Consider the following 27902-nt stretch of genomic DNA (forward strand, 5'->3'; position numbering starts at 1 on the left):
ATCTGTTTCCCCACTGTAGGGTTATTTCATCGGTGAGACAGAAGGAGCTTTATTCATACAGCACTGGAAATCCTGAAATAGCAAGTTACTTGTATTAAATATATTTGACAAAAGAGAAGCCTGGCTCAGAGAATGAGATGCTGTCAAAATTCAGATATCAAATACCCAGCCACTCAGAGAAGCACGCAAAGGGCCATGAGATTTGACAGCAGCCCATCAAGCCTGGATGCTGGCTTTGGCCTTGGGTGTTTCACTTTGCCTTTTTGCATCACAGTGGGTTGGCATGTGCTTTTTAAAAAAATATGTTTTTATTGATTTTTAGGGCGGGGAGGGACAGAGAGATAGAAGCATGGATGAGAGAGAAACATCATCAATCGACTGCCTCCTGCACGCCCCCTACTGGGGATTGAGCCCGCAACCCAGGCATGTGCCCTGACCAGGGATCGGACAGCGATCTCCTGGATCCTAGGTGGATGCTCAATTGCTGGGCCGCACCAGCCAGGCGAGCCTCTTTACTTATGGAATGGAGAGTCTTGTCCACCTCCCAGGCATGTGGCGCGCTGCATGTGACAGGGCGTCTGGTTTCGCACGCTCCTGGTACAGAGGAGGTGTGCATGGAGAGCAGGCTTCCCTCCACAATCATTGCTCTGGATTTCGTCCAGTTCAGAACCTGAGCGGATACTATAATGAAGCTCATGCCACTCCACCTTGGAAACATTTTCAGCCACAGCTTAATGCCCCACAGTCATTTTATTTTTTTACGAGTGATTGCTACTATGCCAAGAGCTACACGTCAGGTTAACGAGAGGTCAATAAAGGTCATGGGCTTCTCATTTCCAATTTGACCTTCCTGTGATTGAAAGTGGAAAAAAATTCAGGAACTTGTGAGCCATCTATCTGAGACTGAACCAGCCACTACATTTGACCTCAGTGTTACTTACAGAACCTCCTTGTGCCTTCCGCAGCCTCTACGTAGTTGACTTCTGCCCACATCACAGCACTCCACAGGGCTGTGCTCCGACCTTGGCAAGACCTTTCCAAACAGCTGACATGGGAGGCCAACAATGAAACCGCCAGCAAACTCTCCGCGGCCCTGCCCCACTCGGAAACAACAGCAGCTGGAGCAACAGCAGCTGGCACGAGATCTGGTGCCATCTGGCCTCAATGGGTATCATGACACAAATACACAAGCCAGTTTGAGCATCAGAAGGGCACGTACTGTGGGGCATGCTCGCACAGGGAAGTCGTGAGTGCAGCCCACGAAACACTCCAGAGCACCGGGCAGCTCCATGAGAACCACCTTCATTCGGTTTTCCTCAGCAAGACTACCTGTCACATGCCCACCTACAGGAGCAGTGGTGCCCACTGGGCATGACGCTGCACCTCACCACACCGAGCCCAGTCTTTAGTAATTAACCACTAATCGATGCCACCAAGTAAGTGAGCAGCTCTTGGAAAGGGGATTCCTCCTAAATGTTAGATACTTTAAGCACCATATATCCCTTCACCTCGTTAAGATAATTCACACAAAAATCACTGGCTAAATGCAAAAAAAAGTATCACTTTTTATTAGCCTGTGCAAGCAACATCATTTGACTCCCAATAAACAGTGTTTCTGGTTAACCGTGTTGGAAATCTCAGCTGAACCCTGAGGCCAAAAGTGGCTTCTTCCCTTCCTCAGAAATTCTAGGCTTTGTTACATTTTGTGTACTTGACTCTCAAGTTTGTTTGCTGAGAGAGATGAAAATACAGCTTCCTAAATTCAAAAAAGTATACCAAAAGCAAGTAAAATAACCCTCCAGTGCAAAAGAGACAGATAGAGAGATAGACAGACAGATAAAGATAATATAAAGCATAAAAAGCAAAAGTTTGAAATAAACTCTGTGGGAAACTAGAGAAAAGGCACTCTCATATATTGTTGGTAAGACTGCAAAATGGCATTTGGAAACACTTAAGTGCATTTATCCCTGGATCAAGCAATCCCAAGTCTAGAAATCTATTTTAAAGACAAACTAGCAATAAAACAAAAGCACTGGATGCTGTTCATTATAGTCCTATCCGTAATAGCTAAAGACTAGAAAAACCCACATGTCCACCTAGGGAACGGGTTTAATAAACAAGAGTACATCCACACAAAGGAGAACTTGAAAGCTATAAGAGAGCAATGAAATATATTGCCAGATATTACTAAATAATGGGATATGTTGCTAAGTGAAGCTGACAAAAGTTTATATAATATGCTACCAATTTCTTAAGAAGTGACAGGGAAGGTGCATTTATTTGAATATGTATATTTTATTTGAATATATTTAGAAAATGAAAGGATGAGCCATAAAATTAAAAAAAAAAAATTCCCTCAATAAATTTAATTATTTAAAAAAAAAGATTGACCCCAATTCATACTCTGGTAACAAACTCCTCCCAGGGTGAAAGTCCTCTTGAGCCAGTGCTTCTCAAACTATAATGTGAGCATGAATCTCCAGAAAGTTCATTCAACTACAGATTCTGATGCAGGAGAGGTGAGACCAGAGATTCTGCATTTCTCACAAGCTTCCAGGTGATATCAATGCTGCTGGTCTGTGGACCACACTTTAACTAGCAAGGCCAAGGACACTAGAGAGATCACTAGATATATAAGACCGAGAATTATTCATTCAGATTGAACAAATCCTCATGACAGAATACATTATGTTGGCCTGTGCAAATTAAAGAATTGGTCCCTTGGCAACAGTGTGTCACTACCCTCAGAGTTGAAAGCTGAGCAGCAGTCATTCCACAGTTCACCTCTTTGGCCTCCAGTGGAAGCCTGAAGCCAGGCCTGGAATCAACTCCAGCTCAAGGGGGTAAACAAAACTCTTTACAACAGAAACCCCTGCCCTGAGGGTAGAGTCTTCAGGAGGCCCATAAAGTCACAAAGGCCTATCCATCCACCATCCAACCATCCATCCTTCCATCCATCCATCCATCCATCCATCCATCCATCCATCCATCCATCCATCCATCCACGAACAGCAACTTCTCTTCCAAAGTCCATGGAAACGACTCAGCCAGAAAGGAAGTCAATGCTGATTTCTTGTGATTCTGCTGACATTCCATGACTCTGAGTGGCGCCACCTAACTACTGCGGAGAGTTGAGTGCTGCCTGAGCTCCAGCAGGGGTGCTGCATTTGTGGAGTGATTTCCCAGCAGCAGTAAGAAGTGGCCAGGACAGGAAGCCAAGTGTTGAAGGATGGGAAATGGCTGGCTTTTATATTCAATGACTTTATGAAAATTTCCCAGAGAATTGGCACTCCTTCTTTGCATACTGAAAAAAAACAGCTTATAAATATTTTCACAGATGCCTTCTTCGCCCGCAGATGCCTTCAGGAATAACACATCACTTAACAGACTAGTACACGCCAACACCTTCAGATACTTGGCTTGGGGGCTTTCCAAGAGGAAGTAACCACATGTGCATTGAGAGCCTATTATAAGTTGTTAACATGTATTCAGCACTTACTATGTGCCATGAACTATCCTATGTGCATTTCATACATTCATGATTTCAAGTAACCCTCACAACAGCCCCATGAGGTGGGAAACATTATTAGCCCCACTTTACAGATGATGAATCTCAGGCAAAGGAGGCTGGATAATTTGTCCAAGGATACACGCGAGTGACTGACTATAAGCAGGGATGTCAATCCCAGCAGTCAGTGTCCCCCACCCCACATCTCCCTCTTGACCACCATGCTGGGATCTCCTCTATGCCTGACACGCATATATTAATACCGCTCAGCCCCAGGGTCTCCCAGGGGCGGGAACTTGAAGAAACATGGCAGACTGATCACATGCATTGCTCCTCACCTTCCTCACCGAGCTCCGTTTCCTCTCAGTAGGACATGATGAAGCCTTAGGGGCACCGGGGACTGGGCTGGAAGGTTGGCTCCTACCTAGGTCCCACCATTCTTATGTAAAGATGGCTGTAGGGGGAGCAGGTTTGGTAGGAAAATCGGGGGTTCAGTTTTGGACAGCTTGAGTTTAAAGCCTCATGGACATCCTAGGGGAGGGGTCAAAGAACAAGTGAAAATTCTCTTCTGGGAGGGTACAGAGCTTTGTGATGGAATATAAGGGCGATTCTATCAAAGGAGCCATACCATCCGTGGGGGAGTCGCCCACACTGCCCCGATCCACACGAGAGCAAGAGCTGGGCAATGCTTGGTCAATCCAGCCAGGCAGGGAAAACAACACAGCAGGAACAGAACCCCCGGAATATGTCTCGGTCATTTGTTTTGGCAAAACTAGTTTCATTTTAATTATTTAAAACGTTTCATAATATGCTAGGAAATGGGATGCTGTGCACTTAGCAAAATAATGAAGTTGTTATATAAAAAATCTGACATATTATTAAATTTTAAGGGTGAAATAAGTGAGTTGCTTTTCTTTGAAGATTATCGACTGGGAGATTAGCAAAGCCTCCTCCATAATCGTCTAGCAAGGAGAAGTGGAGGTAGGTGGAGGTGGGAAAGTTTGGTCCAAACTCCCTCACCTCCCGTTCCTGGGAACCCCTGGTTGCCATGGCAGCTGTGTTACTATGTGGCCACTCAGGTATAGGCGGGACTTGAAAACAATAAGCATCTCTCTACACTCCCAGCTTTAGGTTTGAAAATAATTTTCAGCACTTTTTCTCCATTTTTTTCAAACATTAACTTAGAGGATGATGTGCTGCAAGAACAATATAAATGCAAATGGACTGAAAAATAATTTTTGCCAAACTTCCCTATACAGGAAGCAGATTTTAGGGATAAGTTTCTGAGTTGGAACATCTATAGGAGGGCTCCATAGGCAATACAGCCCACAGGCCAAATCTGGCCGGCCACCTGTATCTGTATGTCTTATGAGCTAAGAATCATTTTTATATTATTTATTTATTTAGCTATTTTTAAAATTTTATTAAATTTATTGGAATGACATTGGTTAATAACATTATATAGGTTTCAAGTGTACAATTCTATAATACATCATCTGTATATTGCATTGTGTGTTCACCACCCAAAGTCAAGTCTCCTTCCTTCACCATATATTATTTTTAAATGCATGGGGCAGAATCAAAAGGAGAATAATACTTTGTGATACCTGAAAGCTATATGAAATTCAAATTTCAGTCTGAAAGTAATGCTTTATTGAAGCACAGCCATGCTCATTCACTTATTGTCTACGGCTGCTCTTGTGTTACAACAGCAGAGTCGAGTAGCTGTGACAAAAACCATACGGTCCACAGAGCCGAAGATTTGCTGTCTAGCCCTTTACAGAGGGGATTTAGCAACCCCTGGCCAGGAACCCGAGCTGTACAAGAGAAGTCAGACTCGGAGACCGGGTGTCTCTTCTTAGCCAAGAAGCCTGCACCAGGTGCTGTCTCAGTCTGTTTGGGGCTGACATAACCACGCACCAGAGGCTGCGCAGCTTATAAATAGAAATTTATAATTCGCATTTCTGGAGACTGGGAAGTCCAAGATTAAGGTGCCAGTAGGATCCCCTTCTAACGAAGGCCCTCCTTCTGGTTCGTAGCCGCTGCCTTCTCACCGTGTCCTCCCGTGGTGACCGGGACACGGGAACGCTGCGGGGACTCTTACCCGGCACTCATACCGAGCTTGAGGGCTCTGCTCTCATGGTTTAAGCACCTCCCAGAGGCCTCACTTACCAGCACAGCACCTTTGGGTGTTAGGATTTCAACATGTGAATTCTGCTGCAGATTCAGGCCTTTGAATTCAGGCCTATGCACTGTTGCGTGCAGGAAAACAGCTGCTGGAGAAGCATCGCGTGACGCGGTGACACTGCCAGTCTGTCCTAACACCGCCCTGTCCTAGGGCTCAGGCCGCATGCTACTCACCCCCTCGCGCGTTGCATCTTGGTCCTGGTCATCGCACTGTTGGAAATTGTTGGTTCTGGCGACATGTCTGGAACTGCACCGGTGACCGTCCTTGTATCTGAAAATCAATGCACAGCCTTTATTGACTTCGCCAGCACTCCAGCATCTTCAAGGCAACATCAAGGGCAATCAGAAAACAGCAGCCAATCCACCTTTGCCACAAGGTAATATCACATTAATTAGAGAGGAACTCAGCGACGCCGTGCGCGTTAAGGAGATTTATTCCAAATGACAAGATTATTTACACTTTTAATATGCATGAGGAATTTCAGCACCAAGCTGCTCTCAAAAAGTATTATTTAAACAGAGCACAGTTATTTAAAAGGTTGGCTTTTTATACTGGAAAACTCAGGGAGAAATGAGTGTATAGAGCAGCAATCATTCTTGGGGAGCCTTTGGCCAGTTTCTTTCAGCAGAATATTTGCAGAATATTCAGCAGTGGATATTTGCTTCTGATGACAGGGATTTTTGCTAATAAACTTAGTTTTCCCTTTACCTTAACCCCACACCTGAGCATTAGCTTTTCTGCAGTGGAAAACTAGATGCTGACCAGGAGGTCATCTGCAGCCTTGAACTTCAGCAGCATGGAGCAGAAGGCCAAGGTTGGGTTCAGAAGGAAAAGACTTGTCAATGAAAGCTGCGGTGTTACGAAAGCTGCTGAGTGAGCCACGGCTTTTACAGAGATGCCCTGGAGGCTTGTACAAAACATGTTGGAAATGAAGGGAAAGAAACAGTCCACCGACTGAAACAACACTACTTTCCATTGAGAAGCAAAAGCTGGCCCCTGGTCCAGGGCTCAGGGTAATCCAGAGCTGAGTCTGTGCATGGGTGCTCGCTGGAGCTGGGGGCAGAGTCCTCCTGTGAGCTCCTTAGATCTCCCACAAGGTGCCTCATTAGGAAAAAATTTTAACACCCTAATATTCATTTATAAATTGTATCCATGTCATTGTTACATCAGAGAAGGGACTCAAGCTTGGAAATTCCCACTCTTTTCCCAACAGATCTCATATAACACATGACTGTTTGATTTAGGGACCACATGAGGAAGTGTGAGAGCCAAACTCCACGTTACATTTAGTAAATCAATCAATCTATCTATTTATCTATCTATCTATCTATCTATCTATCTATCTATCTATCTATCTATCTATCTCTATCTATCTATCTATCTATCTATCTATCTATCTATCATCTATCTATCATCTATCAATCAATCATCTGATGCCATGCAAGAAAATACAGTAAAGTGCACTGTAACGCAATACAATATAATTATTGGATGTAACTTCTTTCAGGAAGTCCTCCTTGATTCCCCAGGGCTGGGGTAGTTGGTCCTCCCTTGTACTCGCATAGCACCAACAACAGTACTATTCACCCTGTAATGATGCAATTACTATTGATTTTTCTCTTTCTTCCACCAGACTGTAAGCTCCAGAGGGCAGAACCAGTTCTATCTAATTCCCTGCTGTAATAAGTGCCCAGTGCACACCAGTGCTCTCTGACCAAGAGACAACTCTACATGCTGCTCATTTTCTTAAATTTATGTTTAAATTCATAAATAAATTATAAATTTATTTTAATAATTTTTTATTTTATTTTAAAATAAAATTTATTTAAATAAATTATAAATTATTAAGTTTATATATTTAATATAAATTTGTGAATTTATGCTTATATTTCTTAGATTATTTAAAATTTAACAAATTAAATGCAAATTCCAATCCCATTCTGAACTTCTCGCTTTCATAGATATCACTGGGGTGAATACCATCCCCCCAAGCTCTTTGTCGGAATCTCCGATCTTTCCTCAGCCTAGATCCTTAGATGCGGAATCACTGGATCAACAGGTAGAGGGCACGTTGCAGTTAGTTAAATGAACAACCCCCCCTTCCTGGTGCATCACCAGCTTCGCCCTCACGTTAACACAGCAGTACCAACGCCTGATTCCCTTCACTCCTAGAGGTGGCCTTTCCACGCCCTGAGAGGAAACCTGCCCTAGCATCGCTGTCATCAGACGGCAGCTTCAGCACTTCCCCGCCCAGGGCTCTGGCGGGGACACCAGCTTCTCTTCAGGGAAGGCCCTGTGAGCGGGGGGAGGGAGGAGGCATGGGGTCCAGCTCATGTTTATGTTGGTTGCTTTTTATAATCATCTTTCCTGGAACCTGAGACGTTATTAGAACAACAACCAACCACACGGTGCCAAGCAACATGCAAGCTCGAAATCAGTTCTGCCAGGACTGAAAGGAAGGTGCTGCCTTCCCGTCTCTCCCAGAGAGAGCCAGCAGGTCCTGAAGGCTTATGCAAATAAAGGCCAAAGCAATTTCCAGGAGCTGCGGCTGATTTTCGTTTGGCCACTGTTCCCCTCAGTAAGACCCTCAGTATTGCTGGGAAAGATGCTAAACCTTGAGCCCAAAAGTGGAGAACAGGGCAAATAGAATTTCTAGTAATAGGACTGGCAAAGCTTGGTGCACAGAGCAATTTGTTTTTCAGTATTTCTCACGGCCACACCCTTTTCCCTCTCCATCCCACCTTCCCACATGAGTAGCAGTTGTGTTTATGTGTAGAAAATGGACAGCACATTTAGCAATCATGATACAAACAGGGGCGAGAATCACAGGCTTCACTATCAGGTCACTGAAGCCCGAGTGTGTTCAAGACCATGGTTTCTCAGACTTCAATGTGATACGAATCACCCAGGGAGTCGGCCCATGCTGCCACCTTGGACCTGCCAGCCCAGGGAACTTTTAAAATGCAGGTTCTGATTTAGTGGGTGTGGGTGGGACCCGAGAGTCTGTATTTCTAATAAGCTCACAGGTGATACTGGTCCTGGGACATTTTAAGTGGCAAGACTCTAGACAGGCCAGCTACATAACTGGTGGGGCCCAGAGCTACATGACAATGCAGGGCCCCTTGTTCAAAAAGCAAGAGAAAAGCTGATTCTTTCTTCTACATCTCTCTCTGGACCTGCCATGGAGTTTTTATTGGACATTTAATGTCATTTTCCCCCAGGGACAGACCCTCACGGGCCCAAGGGCCCCACCTAACCCAGACTGTCTCCCAGCTGTGCCCAGAGCCCACGGGAATCGAGGGCAGCCGTGCTAAACAGGAGTGGTGAGAGAAGACATCTTTGTCACGTTCCTAATCCGAGGGGAAAAACATTCAGTCTTACACCACTAAGTATGAATTAGCTGTAGATGTTTTCAAAGATGCCCTTTATCGGGTTTAGGAAGTTCTTTTCTATTCCTAGTTTGTTGAATGTTTTTGTCAAGAAAGGGTGTTAGGTTTTGTCAAATATTTTTTCTGCAACAATTGAGATGTCATCTGGTTTTTGTCCCTAATTCTATTCATATGGCGTGCCACACTAATTGATTTTCTGACGCCGGACCACCCTTGCATTCCTGGAATAAATCCCATTTGGTTATGTTGCTGGATTTGGTTTACCAGCAGCTTGCTGAGGATCTTTGCACATATAATCATATGCAAAATGGACATTGGTCTGTACTTTTGTTATTTTTCTTGTGACGTCTTTGTCTGATTACGGTATCAAAGAATGGCCTCGTAGAATGAGTGTGGTAGTGTTCTCCCCTGTTCCGCCTTCTGGAAGAGTCTGTAAATGACTAGTATTAATTCTTCTTTGAATATTTGGTTGAATTCACTTGTGAAGCAACTTGGGCTTGGGTTTTTGTTTTGTTTTTTGCTGGCAGTTTTTAAATTACTATTTCCATCTACTATTCAAATTTCTCTTTCTTCTTTAGCTTCCATCCTTGAGTCTTTCTAGAATTGTGTCCATCTAATCTCAGTTATTGAACTTGCTGGCATACTGTTGTTCTTGCTATGCCCTCGCAATCCTTTTCATTTCTCTAAGGTTGATAGTAATGTATGCCCTTCACGCCGGATGTATTGAGTCTTCTTTCTTGTTGGTCAGCGTGGCTAAAGATGGATCAGCTTTGTTGATCTTTTCAAAGAACCGATTTTTGGTCTCATTGATGTCCTCTATTGTTACTTAATTGGCTTCCACTCTGGACTTTATTATTTCCTCCCTTCTGCTTGCTCTGGGTTTACTTTGCGCATCTTTTTTCTAGTTTCTCAAGGTAAGGCATATATTTCAGATGTTCAAAAGACGGGAGTTAAAATCAAAGGTAATGTAAGTGGTGTCTGTGGTCCTTAACCCATAAAGAGCTTGTGACTGATCGGGGTAGACAGGCCCTCTCCCTAGATGGTCACCTGGAGCACTACTGAGTACACAGACCTGAGACACGGTGCTAGGTACGGGGCATGCAACGGGGCATACGAGGGTCTGGGGAAAAGCACTGGCCTTAAAGTTAGGGAACCACAGTCACAGCTCCGCTTCTACTCTCCACAGCTGCATGCCCCTCAGGTCACCTCCCTGGGCCTCAGTTTCCTCATTTTACATTTAAGTGGTTTCATTAGACGGAAGGCCTTCTCTCATTTCAACCGTTCTGTAATCTGGCATAAGACACGTCCCTGGACCTCCAGGGGGATAAGATTCTCTTGGGAAGGCAACACTTACACTGACAAAGATAAAGAGCAATCCAAGGGACCACATGTTAGGAAGCAAATGGCCGGGACCAGCAAGAAATGCTCCAGGCATCATAGAACATCAGGCAAAATCATCCTGAGCTCTTTCCCCACCTGTGAATTTTAGGATGATGAGGGTTATAATATGTGACACTACCCCATGGGGACGTTTTGACAATGAGATGAAAACAAAATGATATGAAAAGACATTAAGCAGCTAGAAGTGGTGTTTCTAAAGAACACAGAGCACAGCTCATAACAGCACCGCTGTCAGGATCCCTCCTACTCCTACGGCCTCTCACCGCAGAGCTGTTTTCCCCGAAGGAGTGATAGCTTGATGACTCTGACATTTCACCAGCAGACAGGGGCTCTCTCATTTCTTCCAAAATTTCCCTTTATTCACTTCAGCTGCTGAACAAACGACCTTGATAATAAAAACCTGCATTTGCCCTCCCTGCTAAGTAAGCATCCTGCCATGTGGGTAATAAAGAGCTGATGCAGGGCTGCGGGGATGGATATTTTGGCAAGCGAGATCTCACTTAAGCACCTGGGACACTGCTTAGTCAGGAATCTTCGCAGGTATTGCCCTTGGTGCACAGCACAAACAGAAGGCTTCACACCTAAACTCCTTTTAACCCCCCCCCTTTCTCTCAGTTGCCTGAGAAATGCTCAGGAAATAACTATGATTTGAAGACACCCCTCTTTGCCCAAATTATTGCAAAGGCATGTTCTCATGGGCCATGTTCTCCTACTCTTTAGAAAAGTATGTGACCGAAGGTTGGCCTAGGGGTTGACAAACTTTTCCTGTAAAGGGCCAAGTAGTAAATATTTTAGGCTTTGCAAGCCAAACCATCTCTGTTGCAACCACTCAACTCTGCCATAGACAATAGATAAGTGAATGAGTATGACTGTGTTCCGGTAAAATGTTATTGATGAAAACAGGTAGTGAGCCGATGTGGCCTATGGACTGTGGTTTACCAAACCTCACCTACGTGATCGAGAATCATCATGATTCTGAGTTGGAGGTGCCCACAGACCTTTAAGCCAAGTGACATCACCTTATGGATAGGGGAAGTGAGGCCGAGAGAGGCTGTATGACCGACCGCCCAAGGTCACAGAGCTATAAGGAGAGGGCCAGAATCTGGACTACAACTGTGGTTTCCTGACTCCCACATGAGTGCTCTTCCAAGAAGCACCACATCCAGATAAGAACTTCCGTGTGCTGATTTTGAAAAATCAGGAGATCATCATGCAAAATCCCTCCTCCAAAGATTGAAATTTTGGGAGAACATTACATCTGCTATCTCATTTCACCACCTCTCCAGATGATGGCCCCTGTGGCTTATTATAAAAGGGCCATGGCCAGCAAGGCATTGAGAAAGCTGTTCCACTCTGCTGGGAGGCTTGGCTGAACTACATTTGTGTGAAGATTTTTCCTTGAGCTTCTCCTGCGATGACAGTGGACCTCAGGATGTCAATAAAATTGTCTAAGGATCTGCAAAGCACTCTGGTCTGTGTCATACGCCAATGCCCCAGGGATGGAGAGACGCTGACCACATCTCCCTTCAAAGAAGGACTTGTTGCCCAGCTGCTGGGAGCGCCCGAGACATTGAGCCTCCCGCTGCGGCCTCGGCTGTAGAAAGCCGCCTTGCCCAAGACTATGCTCCCCTCATACTGCCCACAACGAATCGCTGATCATGGCAGAGTAGGAAGGCTCCTCAGGTGGCCCAGGAAGCAGCACCTCCAGAAGCTTTCAGACGGAAGGGACCTGGGCACATCAGGAGAGGGTATGCGTTTGGTAAGTTACAAAACTTCTATGACTCACGGACAATTCTGATGAGCCCAGCGCTCCCCATGGTCTGGGAAAGGCTCCTCAGGCCTGTATCCGGGCTCTCTGTGCCCCTGCCTCATCCTGCTCTGTCCTCTCCTGTCCTCAGGGGTCAATCCTGAGGGCCCTCGGGAATGGATGTCCTGTCCATTCGACTCCTTGTCAGAGGCTGCTTCCTTAGGAACCCAAGCCCTGACAAATGGGAACTGGGATTGGAGGGTGTGGGGACACGGAGGTGGTTGTCTTGGTGCCTTTAACAAGCTGAGTATTTGATAAAAGCGATAATAAAAGTGAAAAAAATATAACCATTCCTACCCCACTCCCACATCCCTGTGTCTTTCAGAGAATTGTTTCTAAGGGCCCAGGGCACAAGCCACCACCTAAGGAGGGTGTCAGCCCTGCAGCACCAGCTGTGGCCCAACCACTTGAGCAGCCTGGAGAAGAAAGCAGACAGGAGGGAAGGGGAAGCAGGTGGCCCAGGAAGGAGCACCTCCAGAAGCCTCCAGACGGAAGGGACCTGGGCACATCAGGACGAGTGTGTGAGTTGCTTAGAAGACTAGGGTTTGAGTTTCTGATGTTTGGTAAGTTACAAAACTTCTATGGCTCACTTTTTTTACCTGCATAAAAAAATAAACTTTTGGGACTCCAGTAAAGCTTAAATGCAACAACCTCTTTCAAGGTTCTTTGTCGTTGATAAAGAACCAAGGTAAATTTATGACATTGCCTCCCTCCCCCACATGGCAGCCCCCCCTAATGTTTTGCACAGCACAGCTTCTCAATAAACAAACAGCGCCCCACTGCCTCCACCAAAATTATATTAGTTGGAAGAAGGTGGGGCATCTCGGGAAAACAAACTTACTACTGGCAGGGGAGATAATACCAGAAGGCAGAAAATCAATAAAGTTTCTATTTTTACTACATGGTTATTTCATGCAACAAATATTCAACTGAATTGTATGGGAGATTAAAAACAACAGGAGTTTACAGGTTTGAAAATGCTCATTTCCTTTTGAATATACCAGAAGAAAGTTTCTAAGAATAGCACCTATCAGTAAAAAAAAAAAGGAGTATCTTGTTTAATAAGCAATGAAATGTGTATACAGGTTAAGAAGAGGCTTGTGAAAGCCAGACCCTAACATTTTCAGGTGTGGTTACCCCATGGAGACAGAAGCCAGGGTTAGGGGAGTTTGAGTCTAGACTGCCAACGTGGAGATTCTTAGCTTTAGAAACAAAACCTGCTCTTCCGTAACCGCAGGTTGGGCTGGCTTCAAGATCCACTGAAATACTTAGGTAGGTGCATCAGTACTCCCTCTTCTTTCCGTAGAAAAGAATCACATAAGTCATCCCTGTTCATTGCAGACAGATTAGAAAACAGAGAGGAAAGCCACTCAGGGAACCTCACCGACACTTAGGTATTTCCAAATGTGTGTGCACGTGTGTGTGTGTGTGAGTGTGTGTGTCAGCTATGGCTTGTACACTTTATAACACCTTTCATGGCAATGAATATGTAACTTCATCATCATTTTTAACAAACTGTAAAGATCCTAGCAAACACCTTTTTCAAGGAAAAGAAGACTTCATTTGTTTAGGAAAAATATAAAAATTAGCTACCAAGATAGCTCATGCCATGTTCACAGGTGTGATGATGCAGGCGAATAGCACCGAATGGAAGCGCTCTCCGTGCCCAGCAAAGCCTGCGGGTCCCGCGGGGTCCCTCTGTGCACCTCATCTTGGCCCTTGCAGCTGCGGGGCCTCCTCCCCTCATCTCCTCATGGCCGCATTTATCCGTCTATCAGGAAGGATCTCAGACGCGACCTTCTTCGGGCTTCCCTGATGACTTCTGTCCCCCAAACTGAAAGCAATATCCACATTTGTTGAATCCCTGATCCCTTGTTGTACAGTTATTTAGGCCCCTGTCTTGGTTGTTCTCTGAAATCGAAGCTTTTAGTGTCAGGATGCAGGCCTAACCTCTCCCTGTGAACTAATGCCATTCCTCTGCAAAGTACATTAACGTTGATGAAATCATAATGTGTGAGTAATAAATGAGTGCATGATTGCTGAGATTCTCTCTTAATTAGGTAAACTTGATTACTGGAACTTTTTTTCTAGGTAATTATAATATATAGAATGTCCTTCGCTAAGAGTTGATACTAAGAATGATTAATAATATTGTTTTAGGGATTTATTTATATTACAGAGCCTTTTCCCTACTCCCTTCCCATCACCGCACATCTGCCATGAATGGGTCTGGCATGGAAACAGACAGATAGCAGGTTCTCTGTAAATTGGCACTAATTCTAATCTGTTGCATCCTTTTAGGTTTTAAAGAACTTATAGACACTATTAAATCTCTCTAATGCATAAACAGAAGGGATAGTGGCAAACAAATACTGTGCATTCCCATCAAAAAGAGCCAAGTGGTTTATGATCCCAAACCTCCCTCCTCACCTCCTAAAGTAGTGGTTTCAGTGTGTCAGTAACCAAAGATAAAACACTATGTGGACATCGTGGTAATTATTTTGAGGCGCTCTTTTCTTTCAAGGTGAAAAGCACCGCAGTGCAAGGTTAAATGGCTGTCAGGCTTCTCTACACTTAGCGGCTTAGAGTTTGAAGAGCTTAAGCAAAGGGAGTTTCTAAGGGATTCAGAAGCCCTGTTGCCTTCTCTGGTCTGTATCAGTCACATTGTTTAGTAGAGATTAAACAGTTATTACCAAAGTTCAATGGAAGACTCGAAGGGTAACAATTTTCAAAAAGCCAAACCGATCAAACATATCAGCACACCAAAGGAATCTTAATTGGCAGAGAGATTTCAAAGTAGTATCTGTTTTATTCTAATTCGTTCTGTGACAATATCCTGTTTAGATTTACAAAACAAGACTTTTATAAATGTAGTTCACCAAGGACTTGTGACATTCTGCTGATGAGTTCTCTCTAGAAATGCAGCTAATTTCCCAAACAACAACAAAAAAGTTGAACTTCATATGCTGCCTTGGTTCAGAATCTGGTTATTAAGCAATAAGTTGACAAAATTTTCCTTTCTAAGTGTGATGAAAGGGAAGACAGAGGTCGTCTTCTGTCCTTCCTGAGTAGTGATGGGCCTGAACAGTTGCCATAGAAACACTATCTATTGTCTGTGTAATGAGAACCCGTAACCAGCTCCCCATCTCAAGTCACTCCTTTCAAAGCATCCCTCTTATTGTTTGTTAAAGGGGATCTTTTCTGATCTGCTTAAAAACCAGTGGTACAGGTACCCTAATCGAGAGGAGAAAGATGAAGTTCCTTAACCTGGCCCGCAAGATTCCCCATGGCCTTGGCCCTATATACCCAGGTTTGCTTATTCCTTCCCAACGCCTTATATTCCAGCAGCGCCAAGCTTCTTGATAGTTCCACGCACATAATCAGTTATTTCACACCTCTGAGCTTTCCTGCTGCTTGATCGTTTCTAGAGAAGACTTCCCCCTCCTGACCGCTTGGCAACTCTGTTCATCTTTTCATTCATTCATCAAATGATTATTTTAAAAAATACTATGTACCAGGGTCTGTGTTAGATTCTGAGAACACTGCAGTGAGTAAGAGCATATCCTGCCCTCCCAGATACAGGAAATTACAAATCTTCCCCTCCTCTGTGAAGCCTTCCCCGGGCTGCACCCCCATAGTGGGCCCTTTTCCTCCACTTACCTCATTCACAGGAGGTGTTGCCCTCATCACAATGAGCTGTAATTACTGCCCTCCCGGACTCAACTGGGAGTCATTAAGACAGGGACCTTGTCTTCTTCGTCACTCTGTAATATCTGGCTTATCATATGTGTTTTATAAACACTTGTAGGGGAAGAAGGGGGCGGGGATAGGGTACACGTGTTTTAAAGTATCTGCCCTTGGTGAGATGGCCACTGCCTAGGTGCTTGGCTGTCCCCCATGCCCTCATTTCTGGCCTTTCCCATTCTCTTTTCAATTCCTTCTCAATTCTCCTCTCCCAGTTCTACCTGGATCACTCGGGATCCTGTTCACAGCTGGCCTTGTTTCTTGTACCCCAGGGGAAATTTCAGGAGGAATTTAGGGCCTCAGAAATCAGTTGCTTCCATCTGGGACAATACATCCCCCATGTGGGAAAGAAGCACCTAGGGGGTGCTCTGTGGTATTGCTACAAAGATTTCACAGGTTTGCCCAGGACTCCCCTGGTGGCTGGGACCATGTTCCCAAAGGGTCTCAACATCCAGCTCCTCACACGGTGCTGAGCCCACAGGCCTCCCTAAATGTCCAACACACACGCTGAGAATGAGCAGAAAAATAGTGTCAGGCCCAAGGAAGCTCAGTACCTGTCGTCGACAGTGCCAGGCAGCCCAGCACATGCCGGCTGGAAAAAGAGAGAACATCGAGAATGAAGCTATTCTCATTTTAGCTTATAGGCAAGTCCTCGGTAATTTTAAGAACAAAAATTTGCTCGGCTGGCATGGCTCAGTGGTTGAACATCAACCTATGAACCAGGAGGTCACGGTTCGAGTCCCGGTCAGGGCACAAGCCCGGGTTGCGGGCTCGATCCCCAGCAGGGGGTGTGCAGGAGGCAGCCGATCAATGACTCTCATCATTGATGTTTCTATGTCTCTCTCCCTCTCCCTTCCTCTCTCTGAAATCAATAAAGACATATTTTTAAAAAAATTTAATACTTTAGTAATGTTTGGTTTGAATTATAAATTGAGGTGGGTGTGCACAATAGGAATTTCAGGGCTTAAGGACTTGGAAGCCATGGGTCTCAAAGTGTGGTGTGGACCCCGAACATCAGCAGCACTTGGAAATGGTTAGAAATACAACTTCCTGGGCAGGCTCTAGATGCACATTTTCAAAGTCCTATGAATAATTCTGACGAAAGCGTGAGTGTGAGAACCATGGATCTAAGGGCTTTAAAATGACCTTGAGGTATAGAGGAGACTATTACACTGAACTTGGAATTCAAAAGGGCACCTTCTAATCCAGGACCTGTTGAAGCTACACAGTGCTCACTTAGTCATCTTCTCCACTTCCCAGTGATATAAGAAGGAAAAATATCACTGTCCCTGCTTTACAAAGAAATAAAAATAAACCTAGGGTTGGGGATGGGGTCACACCCCTGCACACAGCATTTTCGGGGTCTCACAGTGCATAGGCTGATGCTGAATGTGAGCAGAGCCCAGCCCGATTCCCAGAGGTGTCATTTTTAGGTGCAAGGCTTATACTCTGACACCCTGAAGTTTAAACTTTCCCCTGGATTCTATTAACATTCTGACATATATTAACAAGCACAGCAATTAATTAGCTCTATTATTATAGCTGGAAAATCTCCCCAAAATGACATTGCAGCAAAACAGATACTAGCTCCCTGAGCAATCTCCTCCGTAAGACTGGGTGAGGATTTCTCTGTGGCTTCTATATAATAGACAAGCGCCTGGAGTCTGCAGTGAGGGCCCTGCTGTGAGTGGCACCCTGACGGGTATTTCAAAAGCGCGCTTCCCCAGCGTGCCTCCCCTCTCTTCCTTCCCACACACATCTTAGGTTCTAAGCTTTCACCTTCCTCTGTTTTCTAAATCACTCACCACTCATTCATCTGCTTTCTAGCTTCTCAAATTCATGAGCAGCCGTGGCCTGCTCCCACCTCCCCTCCTGTCCCCTTTGTTCCTGTGGGTTTATATCACTCCTTTTGTGTCGCTTTGTGGAGTTCTGGGCAGAGACAAATGTGTATTTTTATTCCACGTTGCTAATGCTCATTTTTATAAAATGATACAGCCCAGAAGGAAATTTAGATATATCTCCAATCCAGTGCTAACATTTTTTTGCACCCGAATCCATCTTTTTCAAGACATAATCTTATATGCAGCAATTTAATTTATAAAACAGGTAAGAATGAAACTATCTTGGTTGAAGCTGGTAAAGGAGCGGGATCTGCAACTCATCTCTCTTAAGTTTTTAAGTACCTGTGCAATGTCTCTTCTGCACCAGACAGTGTGAGACTCTGAGAAACAGAGACGAGCGGTGCAGGCCTGGATCCCGTCCTCCTGAGCTCAGCTCACTTGCCCTTTCCTGCTCCTCGAGGTGCCAAGGAACCCAGTGTGAAAATCACTGATGCAGTCTAACTGAGGTCCGAGGGAAAGGGACCTGGCCAAAGGAAAGCCTCTTCGTCTTTGAGTCCATTCTCGGGAGTTAAATGTGCCTAATAAGTGTTACTGATGTGCAACTGGACAGATCACAAGGTACCAGTCAGGAGGAAAAGCCAGGTAGCTGTGTGATAACTGAGGCTTCGCATACAGATATGGAATAAGCTAGAAAAAGGCTATAAATTGTGCACAAAGCTCCTAATGAAACAGTGGTAAATGCTCACACACCTGAAAACTTCATCTTTATGCCTGTCATTCCCTTTGAAGGGATGGCTTTTGGTCATACAATTAAATTTTTTTTAAATGACAGCTTATCATCCAGTGCTAGACATCATCGCAGGTGGCTTTGGGGATTTCAAAAAGAAGCAACTGAGAAATAAGGTTTTATTCTTGAGCACAGCCATCTCATGCATGGAGACTGACGGCGCTCAAGAAATCTCAGCTGTTTTTCAGACCAAATCACTTCCAATAACTGCCTGACCTTCAGTGTGACGGTCCTTTCAGCCTGAGCAAAGGCCCCGTTTATACAGGAGTGAGGTAGACAGGTTTCCCCTCAAGGAAACCAGTAAAACCCGACATTAAGCACTGCCAGGCCACCACTGGGTCACAATAAGTCACTGAATTTCAGTTATTTCATCCTTAGAGACTGAGGGTCATTAACAGTAATAATAATAATTCTTCTTTGAGATTCACGAGTCCATGGGCCAGACACTCAGCCTCTGTTGGCCTCAGTTTCCTCAGCTGGCAAATTAGGAGGTTGGACTAAGTCCTTCTCAGCTTTCTATTCCTTGGCTGGTCCACTGGAAGCAGGAAGTGTCACTACGTTTTGGAATGAAGAGACCTACTCACCTACAGAGGTGCCTCCCAGGACGTGTTCCAAACACCTGACCAGCGCTTCAGTATCACTGCCCTGTCAAGACAAGAGAGCGTCATTGCCCTTAGAGTAGAAGGATGCTTAATGACATGGAAAATGTTCTTGCACATTTAGGCAAAACAAAACGCAAATATATTTGGCTGCAAAATTATTTTACATTATGATCCCCCCCTTTTTTAAGAAAAATATCTCTCCCTCCCTCCCTCTGTTCCTCTTTCTCTCTCTCTCTCTCTCTCTCTCTCTCTCTCTCTCTCTCTCTCTCTCTCCCTTTTGTATCTCCCTCCCCCCACTTTCTGATGGGAAGAACATACACTAAAATGTTAACTGTTTTGTTCTGTTTTTTAAATATGTTTTTCTTGATTTCAGAGACAGGAAGGGAGAGGAAGAGAGAGGGAGAGGGATAGAAACATCATGAGAGAGAGTGATTAATCGGCTGCCTCCTGCCCGCCCCCTACTGGGGATCAAGCCTGCAACCCGGGCATGTGCCCTGACCGGGAATCGAACCGCCTGGTTCATAGGTTGACGTTCAACCCCTGAGCCACGCCAGCCGGGCTAAAATGTGAACACTGGTTTTGACTACAAGGTGGGATTATGGGTGACCTTTTATTTTATCTTTTGTGTGCTTGTGTCTTTTCTAAATTTCAATAATAAACAAATATGACTTATTTAACTTATTAAATGGTAAATGCTATTAGAATTTTAAAAAACAGTTCTATGCAATCTATAATCCCCTCAGTACAGCAGGAATCAAGTGCATATTTATTCCTAGAGAGCGTCTCTACCAGATCTCCTGAAATGTATGGTCTTCAAGGAGTCATACATCTAAGAATTGCACTCCTTATTTACCTAACCCTCAGACTCAGACACCCCCGTGAGGGTTAGGGGATAATCCCAGAGCTGTGTTTGATAACAAACATTGTCTCTAATATGAAATAAATATATTTCCTCTACCCAGGAGGCTGGAAATATTCAAAACAGCATTATAATGATCTGGGAAAGTGGAACCTCTTAATTACTTTGTGGTTATTCTGAGAGGAATTAATAATTTACGGCTCACTTGCTCCATTTCAAAACAAGCAACGCATTTTATATTGCAGCAATTTTGGATTTTAGAAAATCATACTGTAGTGCAATAAACTACCCAAAGCGGTACATCGCCGTGCCGGGTTTCGTTTCATAACACCTGGTGGGGCTGGGCGGCCACTCCTTATGGCTGCGGAAAGACCCAGCATCACTTCATGTTCCCGGGCGTCGACAAGGCAATGATGAGGGACACATGCCTGGTCACTGCCTGGTCACTGCTGGTCAGTGAGGCCCAAAGCACTAACTGAAGACCCTGGTGCCCAGCCCAGGAACAGGGAGGCAGGTCCCAGGCACAGAAACAGGAGAAAAAAGCAGGTCTCTTCCTTCTGCACCCTTGCAGTCTCCAGACTTAGCAGGGACAGCCTTGAGCCAGGGAGGAACGTAGCAGAGACAGCCCCTGCGGGAGGGTGACAAGGCACATCGACATGCGCAGGCCGTGACACCAGCCAGGGGAGCCGGGCCTCTGAGCCGGCCCCTTCGCTGACTGTGCTGCTTCTGCCAAGCAGCTTGGCTGCCCAGGTCCTAGCTCTGCATCTGTAAGGCTGGGGGTGGGGGGGGGGAATCCTGTGATGGTCAAGGAGCCTTCCTTCTCTAAATCCCTCTTTGTTCTTCAGGCTAAAGAGCTAGATGGACAGAGTGTGGTAGATTGTTTTCAAAGACGGCTACAGCCGTCCCTCCCACCCCTGTGCTCCTGTTTCTCACATCAAGAGGTAGAGTCCCTTCCCCCCCTCCTGAGCTGTCCTGGTAACTTGCTTGGGGCCACAGAATGCAGCAGGCGTGGTGCTGTGTGACCTCTGTAACCAGGCTGTAAAGAGACCACATAGCTTCCGTTTTTACTCTCTTGGAAGCCAACAGCTACGTAAAGAAGTGCAGGCTATCCTACTGAGGGATCACACGGTGAGGGCCCTGGAGCGTGAGAGGGCACAGGAGGAAAACAGCCCCTGGCCAACAGCCAGCACCACCTGTCAGACCTGCAAGTGAGGCCATGGTGGACCCCAAGCCAAGCTCTCAGCGAAACGCAGCCACAACGGTGACTTTAAACAATATCACATGGAGCAGAAGAACTGTCTTGTGAGTCCAGACAATTCACAGAATCATGAGAAACGGTAAGTCATTGTTTTAAGCCACTGAGTTTTGGGGTGTTTTGTTGCACAGTAATCTGTGCTGGTCTCTTCCAGATTCTGCGATTTGCAAGGAAGTAAAATAAGAATGGCATCAGCTCTTTTGGGCATCAGCCCACCTATGGAGTGGGTTCTTCCCTACTCAAAGTTCATCATCACTGGGAAAGTGGGGGGAAAGCATCCTACTTCTTAACTCTGTAGCCTTGGCCAAGTCCATTAACCTCTCCAGGCCTAGGTCTGCTTAACTGTGAAGTGAGGGGGAAATGGCCTCTATCTCACACGGGCTCTTAAGAGAGGCAACTGAAATAAAAAGCCATTGGTACAGTGTATGGCTTGTTGGAAATACCCAATGAAGGGAGTAAGAGAGTTGGATAGGACAGGATGAGAAGGGATCGGAAAGGGACATAAAAGATCAAAAAGTTCCAATCACTGTGCCTGCCACTGAGCATGGAGATTCTCAGTCGGCATTTGAGCTGAGTCAGTGCAACAGAAACAGCGAGAATCAGAGACAGGGCTGCACGGCTGGAACACGTCAGCTACACCTTCCTGACACAGAGGTTAGGAAGCCCTGTACAGGGGTGTGGGAGGGAAGACATAACCCTAATGATATAGAATGAATGACATTTTTCCTTCATGTGTTCAAAGAAGAGAGTGCAGAGGAAGAAGCCAAAGAAAGGCAAGGCGGAGAGACCAAGAGGCCGCACCCCTTACTCCTCCACTTTCCCCCCTGAATGTCTTCCACTTATTAAATGAGAGGAAAAGAATTGTAAGTTGGCTAAAAAGAAATGAGCAAACAAACAAACAAAGTATTTGTTTAAGAGAAATTTGGAGCCATTCTGAAACTTGAGGAGTTGGAGATAAACAGGATGGGAGAGGCTTTAGTTACAAAGTTAGGTAAATGAAAACAATTTACACAGCTTTCTTGGAAGCCGAATCTATGGACATAGAGATCTAGCAATGATATCTGCAAAATGGTAACTAGCATGCAATAATGTGTCCCCTGAGGAGTGAGTTGTGAATGAATGAATGAATGAATGAATGAATGAACGAACGAACGAACGAACGAACGGTAACCAGCTGCCATAAGACCCTAATTTGGGATGAGGCTCAGTGTGGGCACCAGCAGCTCCGCAGTGATTGTCCATCTATCTTCAGACATGCTCAAGAGCCTCCCAGAGGGTTCTGCCTCCTGCTCCTGCACTTTGAGGCCGTGAAAACCCAGCCACCTGTCCCTAGCACCCTCAGCACTCGCCTGGCAGGTGGGCTGGCTCCTGAAGGCTAGACAGACATCAACACAGACAAGGACGGTTTCACAGCTGCGAAGTGTCTTATGTTTCCAGTGGCTGAGAGCTGCTCAGAACGGTGGGAATGGTCGCCTTCCTGGTGTGCGGCCAGGCCTGACACCGCGTTCTCTGTCTGCTGAGCAATCCCAGCAGGCACATCTATAAATGTGCAGAGTGGACCTGCAACCTCCCATTGCCGCTCCATCCAGACAGGAGCTCAGCTTCATCTCGCTCAGACCCAGGCACATCCTCCCATTCAAGGGCCTTCTGGTCAGTGGACGTAAGTGTGTGAAGGGGCTGCTCTCTCACCTTCCCTGGCCTCCCTTCTCAGTCATCCCACAGGATGAAACCAAACCATACAGAGCCCTCTTTCCTACTCACCCCCAGTCATTCTGCGCTCCCTCTTTTTTCCTGAGGGACCTCATCTGAGTGTACCCAGGACTTCTTGAAGCTGAAAAGTCATGCCCAGGCCACAAGAAGCTGAAAAAGTGGTCTTGATGCAGGCTAAGGACTTACTAGTGTCATTATATGTATGTGACTATCACAATTCCCTCTTTTCCTTTTTAAACATTTTTGTTGAATTTATCGGGGTGACTCTGGTTAATAAAATTATATAGGTTTCAGGTGTATGGTTCTATATCACATCATCTGTATATTGTATTGTGTTCACCACCCCAAGTCAACTCTCCTTCGATCACCGTTTACGCCCCCTTTACCCTATTCTACCCCCCCCATGGTAACCATCACACTGTTGTCTGTGTCTATGGGGTTTTTCCTTTGCTTAATCCCCTCACCCTTTTCACCCAGCCCCCCTCTCCTCGGACAGCTGTCGGTCTGTTCTCTGGAGCTACGAGTCTGTTTCTACTTTGTTTGCTAGTTCATTTTGTTCAGGAGGAGCTGATCTGGACATGGGGCTGGGGTATATTAGCTCACTTTGGCACGTGCCTCATTCAGGGCGTCTATTAGAAGTCCACATGGCCCCACTCCCGGGCAGACTGGGTATGTGAGTCTAGACTTCTGAGGGAGAGACTGAAGAATGGGGGACACGTACTTGGGAGTTGACAGTCTACGGATACTATCTAAGTACATGAGGCTGTGTGAGACATCCCTGATGGTGGGGCCGTGTCTGTGTGGTTCACTACCATATGCCCAGTGCCTACAACACTCAAATATGTGATGTAACTGATCCAACCTACTTTCTTTTCTGCAACTTGCTTTACTAAGCTCCTGTCCACTCTCCTGCGAACCACACCCACAAACAGCCCTGAAAAATGTCACTGCGTCACAGAAAGCAAGACACCAAGGTGACCTCATCCATTTTCTACACACTCAGGTGAACCTTTCACATCTCAGTTTGATCTCATTAGAAGCCAGGCCCTTGCTTATCTGCATTTATAGCTCATGGGAAGACAGAGGGTGCTGTTGGGCACAGAGCCATGGGGCAGAGCTGACGGCAGCTCCGTGGCGGAGGCCCTGAAGCCAGGAAGCTGACCTCTGAGCTCCTGCCTCACGGCTGACGGTGGCCTCGGGCAGGGAGAAGGCGCCTTACAGTGCGTGTAGTGATGGGGACAGAGTCACATCTGTAAAACTCACACTGTCGACAAGCCCCGGCTCCGATAACAGTAAACACCTCTGCCACTGAATTCGGAGTCGCTGAAACGTGACCGTCAGCGTGTCCACAGTTCGCTGCTAACGCCTTGTTCATGCCGTGTGTTACAACCCGACTGCAGCTGCCTCTTGCTAATGCCCAGGTCTGGTATCTGTGGGGCTGCTTTAGGGTGTCAAAGACATCCACAGGTACCCAGGACAGGATGCTTAAGGCATTTGCATGGCAGTGTGGAAGCGTAAAGGACAAAGAGAGAAAAAAGGAAAGCAGAGCTGACAGAGTGGCGCCACGACGCGGACCCCCCACCCGCCCTGAGCGTGGGCAGAGGGTTTTCCGGAAGCTGGGGAGGCCGGCACCCCCTTGCTGTGAGCTGTTTCGAGAGGGGAGCCGGCCTCCGGTCAATCCCGGGCCTCCCACCAGCTCACTTCCCCTGGATGAACTGCTTATCTCCTTACAGGCCACGGGTCCCCCAGTCTAGGAAGGACAGCTCTGCAATTCAGGGAAGGTTTCCTAGGAACAAACGAAGAAAGGCTTTCCCGGTCCAGCGGCAACCCTGGTGAAACACGCCGCTTCGCTGCAGGCCCTCTTTCTGACTCCAGTCCTGCTTTGTCCCTGTTTTAAACATGATTCGAAGCCGTGGGATCATGCTCCACTGTCTCACGTTTTGAACTGCCCCTGAGGTCGCAGGCATCTCCTTTCCTACATTACTTTACTAACTTCTACATTAAGCTCTGTACTTGCCCCAAATGTCTACTAGTTGACACGGCACTTTTCTGGTTTGAATCCAGGCCCCATCGATGGACGGGGTGACCTGGGGTGAAAGTTACTCTCTCGGCTTCAGTTTCCCCATGGGCACATGGGATGGGGGCTGTTAACCCCACAGAGTGCTTGTCAGTGGGAAGTAGATGAGGCGTAAAGGGCTCTGTTTATTAACCATGACAGTGTTTCCTCTGGGACGGCGTGAACCCACATGCTTCCAGGTCAGCACGTCATACACGCCCCCAACAAGTCCCAGATGTGTCACACTCCTTTCCTCCCAAGCTGGACACCAGGAAACAGCATTCACCTCCTTTCTCCAGGTGAATAAAATATTTAGAAAATTAAATGAAATTAAATCTGTGTAAATGAATCACAAAATAGTGGGATGGGCCTAGGGTTTGCAAGGGCTGTTCAGGAGGATTTTCACATTTTTTGTACTGTTTTGTACCCTGAATGGTCAGGGCACCTCAGCTCTGATGATAGCTGGCAAGACAGGAATTGGGGTGTGTGTGTGTGTGTGTGTGTGTGTGTGCACGTGCACACATGCGGGCACAAGTGTTTCCTCCCATATGTGAAGTTAAATTAATTAGGCCATACCAGGTAAGTAGAGGGTAAATCAGCCCTACTATTTGGACTCAAAAGTTCTGGCACCTTCTATAAAAACACAGGAGGAGCCCTGGCCAGTGTGGCTCAGTTGGTTGGAGCGTCGACCCATACGCCAAAAGGTGGCGGGTCCAGTTCCTAGTCAGGGCACATACACAGGTTGCAGATTCAATCCCTGTTTGGGGCACGAGTGGGAGGCAAACTGATCGATGTTTCTCTCTCACATCAATGTTCCTCTCTCTCTCTCTCTCCAGCTGCTGCATCTTCAGGGTCCAATGCAGAGTTGACACCAAGGCCACACTCCTCCCAGGCAGCTCCCGGCCAGGGTGACCGCGGTGGGAATAAAAGAGCCAGGCCATTCTTGCCCAATGGGGATGCCTCTACTTCCCATGGGCCTGGCCAAATCTTTTTCAGAACCGCACCCCAGTCAGAGGCTCTCACCCACCCCCTCCTTCCCTTCTGGCCTTGTCCTCAAAGACGTTTACCGGCATCGTGGTGTGAGGCTCTCCAAGTCTGCTTCACAGGGGTTGCTCTTTTATTTCTAATTCTGTCTTGCTATCTGCTTCCTAGAGGACCTGGACTGACATAGCCTAGAATGAAGGTTCTGGAAATGTTAGCCATTACTGTCACAATAGTTACGACTTGATTAAACTAATGACTCCACCACCAGAAGACACTCAGAAGCACCTACTCTTGACAATCTGAGCCGAGTCCCCAGCAGAGCCTCAGGCCTTGCCTAGACTGCATCTGTTTCTCTGCTCCTGTGGCATCATTCCCAGCAGATCATTCATTCCTGCTTTCCCTACCGTTTCACTGTGCAGAGAGAATTTCAAAATCCCTGGAGGATTTGGGCAAAACATATTGAAAACTTCAGAATGAGCTGGGAAAATGGGCCTCTGCAGCCTTTCATCTCAGCAAGAACAAACATCCTGGTCCTAAGAGCCTTAAAACGAGCATTGATAAAGGACCACGCTCACTCAACAGAGCCTTTCCCGAGGGAGCTCTGTGTCCATTACGGTCCAGCTAGTAATCAGTGCACGTGGGACGCTGATTAGTCTTGGAGGGGGGAAATGATAGTCAAGACAGCAAGGGGAAGACAGAAGTGTCTGTGAGACACTCATCAGTCTGCAGCCCTAAAATATGTCCATTAGAGCACATGAACCCTTCTTGGTGGCAGGTACCATAAATACTGTTGAGAGACTGTTATGATGACAGCCACAAACTGCATCCCCCCGAGATCTAAGAGGCTGGTTCCAGGTCAGGGACCATAGACTCACAGAAAAGCTATCAACGATATGATGATGGCTGTGATGGGATGTTATTGATGGTCTGCTGACTGCAGCAAAGAAGCACCTGGAGGTCAACAGCAATTAGCTACTTGATAAAACTGCTTTGGAGACGCTGCTGCTGCAAAGATAGTCACAGGAGGCACAAGGGATCAGCAATCGATCCCAATGAAGCCCGCAGCTGCTTCTCTTTCTGAAAGCTCTTCTTCCGTCAGAATTAAAACTATGAGACTTTGGTCCCATCCGAAGGAAGGGGAAACAGCTTTGATCTGAATACTCACATAAGAGCCGTGGGTATGACGATCACCTAGGTGGACCCTGGCACACTCAGGGGTCAAGCACAAGACGGAGGAGAGGGGAGAAGAGGTGAACCCCAGAGATGGCCACAGGTTTCTCTCAATTCACAATGCCAACAGAGACTGGGGCAAGGCACAGCTTTGTAACTGTAAATTTTGTGTTTCTAATAAAATAACCTAAACAAGAAAGAGTCAACCCCATCACAACCTCACAGCCACCGCCTTTGAGGAGGGAAAATTACATCTAATCACTAGGAAAAACAAATGGGGTTGTAGTTACCCGTCTTTAGTACTAGGTACTCAATTGTGATTTCCACTCCGGGGAGATACACCTCCTGTACCAGCAGCAGCATTGGCTTAGGAATGTGCCAGACCTGGGCCGGAAGCGTGGCTCTGACCCTCCCCTATCTGTGGCCACGGGCAAGTTACTCCTCTCTCAGAAATTCAGTTTCCTCTTCTGGAAAATATGGATCAGAATAACTACCCAACAGGATTCTGTGAGACAAAAATACCTTCATGTATGTGAGAGATCTTAGCATCTTGTCCCAACAGATTTATTTAAAATCAACCGCAATCTATCACATCGCAGGT

General features: G+C 46.2%; 1 protein-coding gene across 1 annotated transcript in view; it reads right to left on the reverse strand.

Moving 5' to 3' along the window:
• The window catches only part of NEK11 (NIMA related kinase 11), a 132634-nt gene that overhangs the window by 18605 nt on the left and 86127 nt on the right, over positions 1 to 27902 (reverse strand). The window contains exons 14-15 of the mRNA XM_081159842.1: positions 19250 to 19310; positions 5870 to 5966 (exon numbers count right to left, since the gene is read on the reverse strand). Coding sequence (XP_081015968.1) covers positions 5870 to 5966; positions 19250 to 19310 — 158 coding nt within the window. The remainder of the gene's footprint in view (positions 1 to 5869; positions 5967 to 19249; positions 19311 to 27902) is intronic.

Source organism: Miniopterus schreibersii (genome assembly GCF_964146895.1).
Source record: "Miniopterus schreibersii genome assembly, chromosome: 15".
Taxonomy (NCBI): Eukaryota; Metazoa; Chordata; class Mammalia; order Chiroptera; family Miniopteridae; genus Miniopterus; species Miniopterus schreibersii.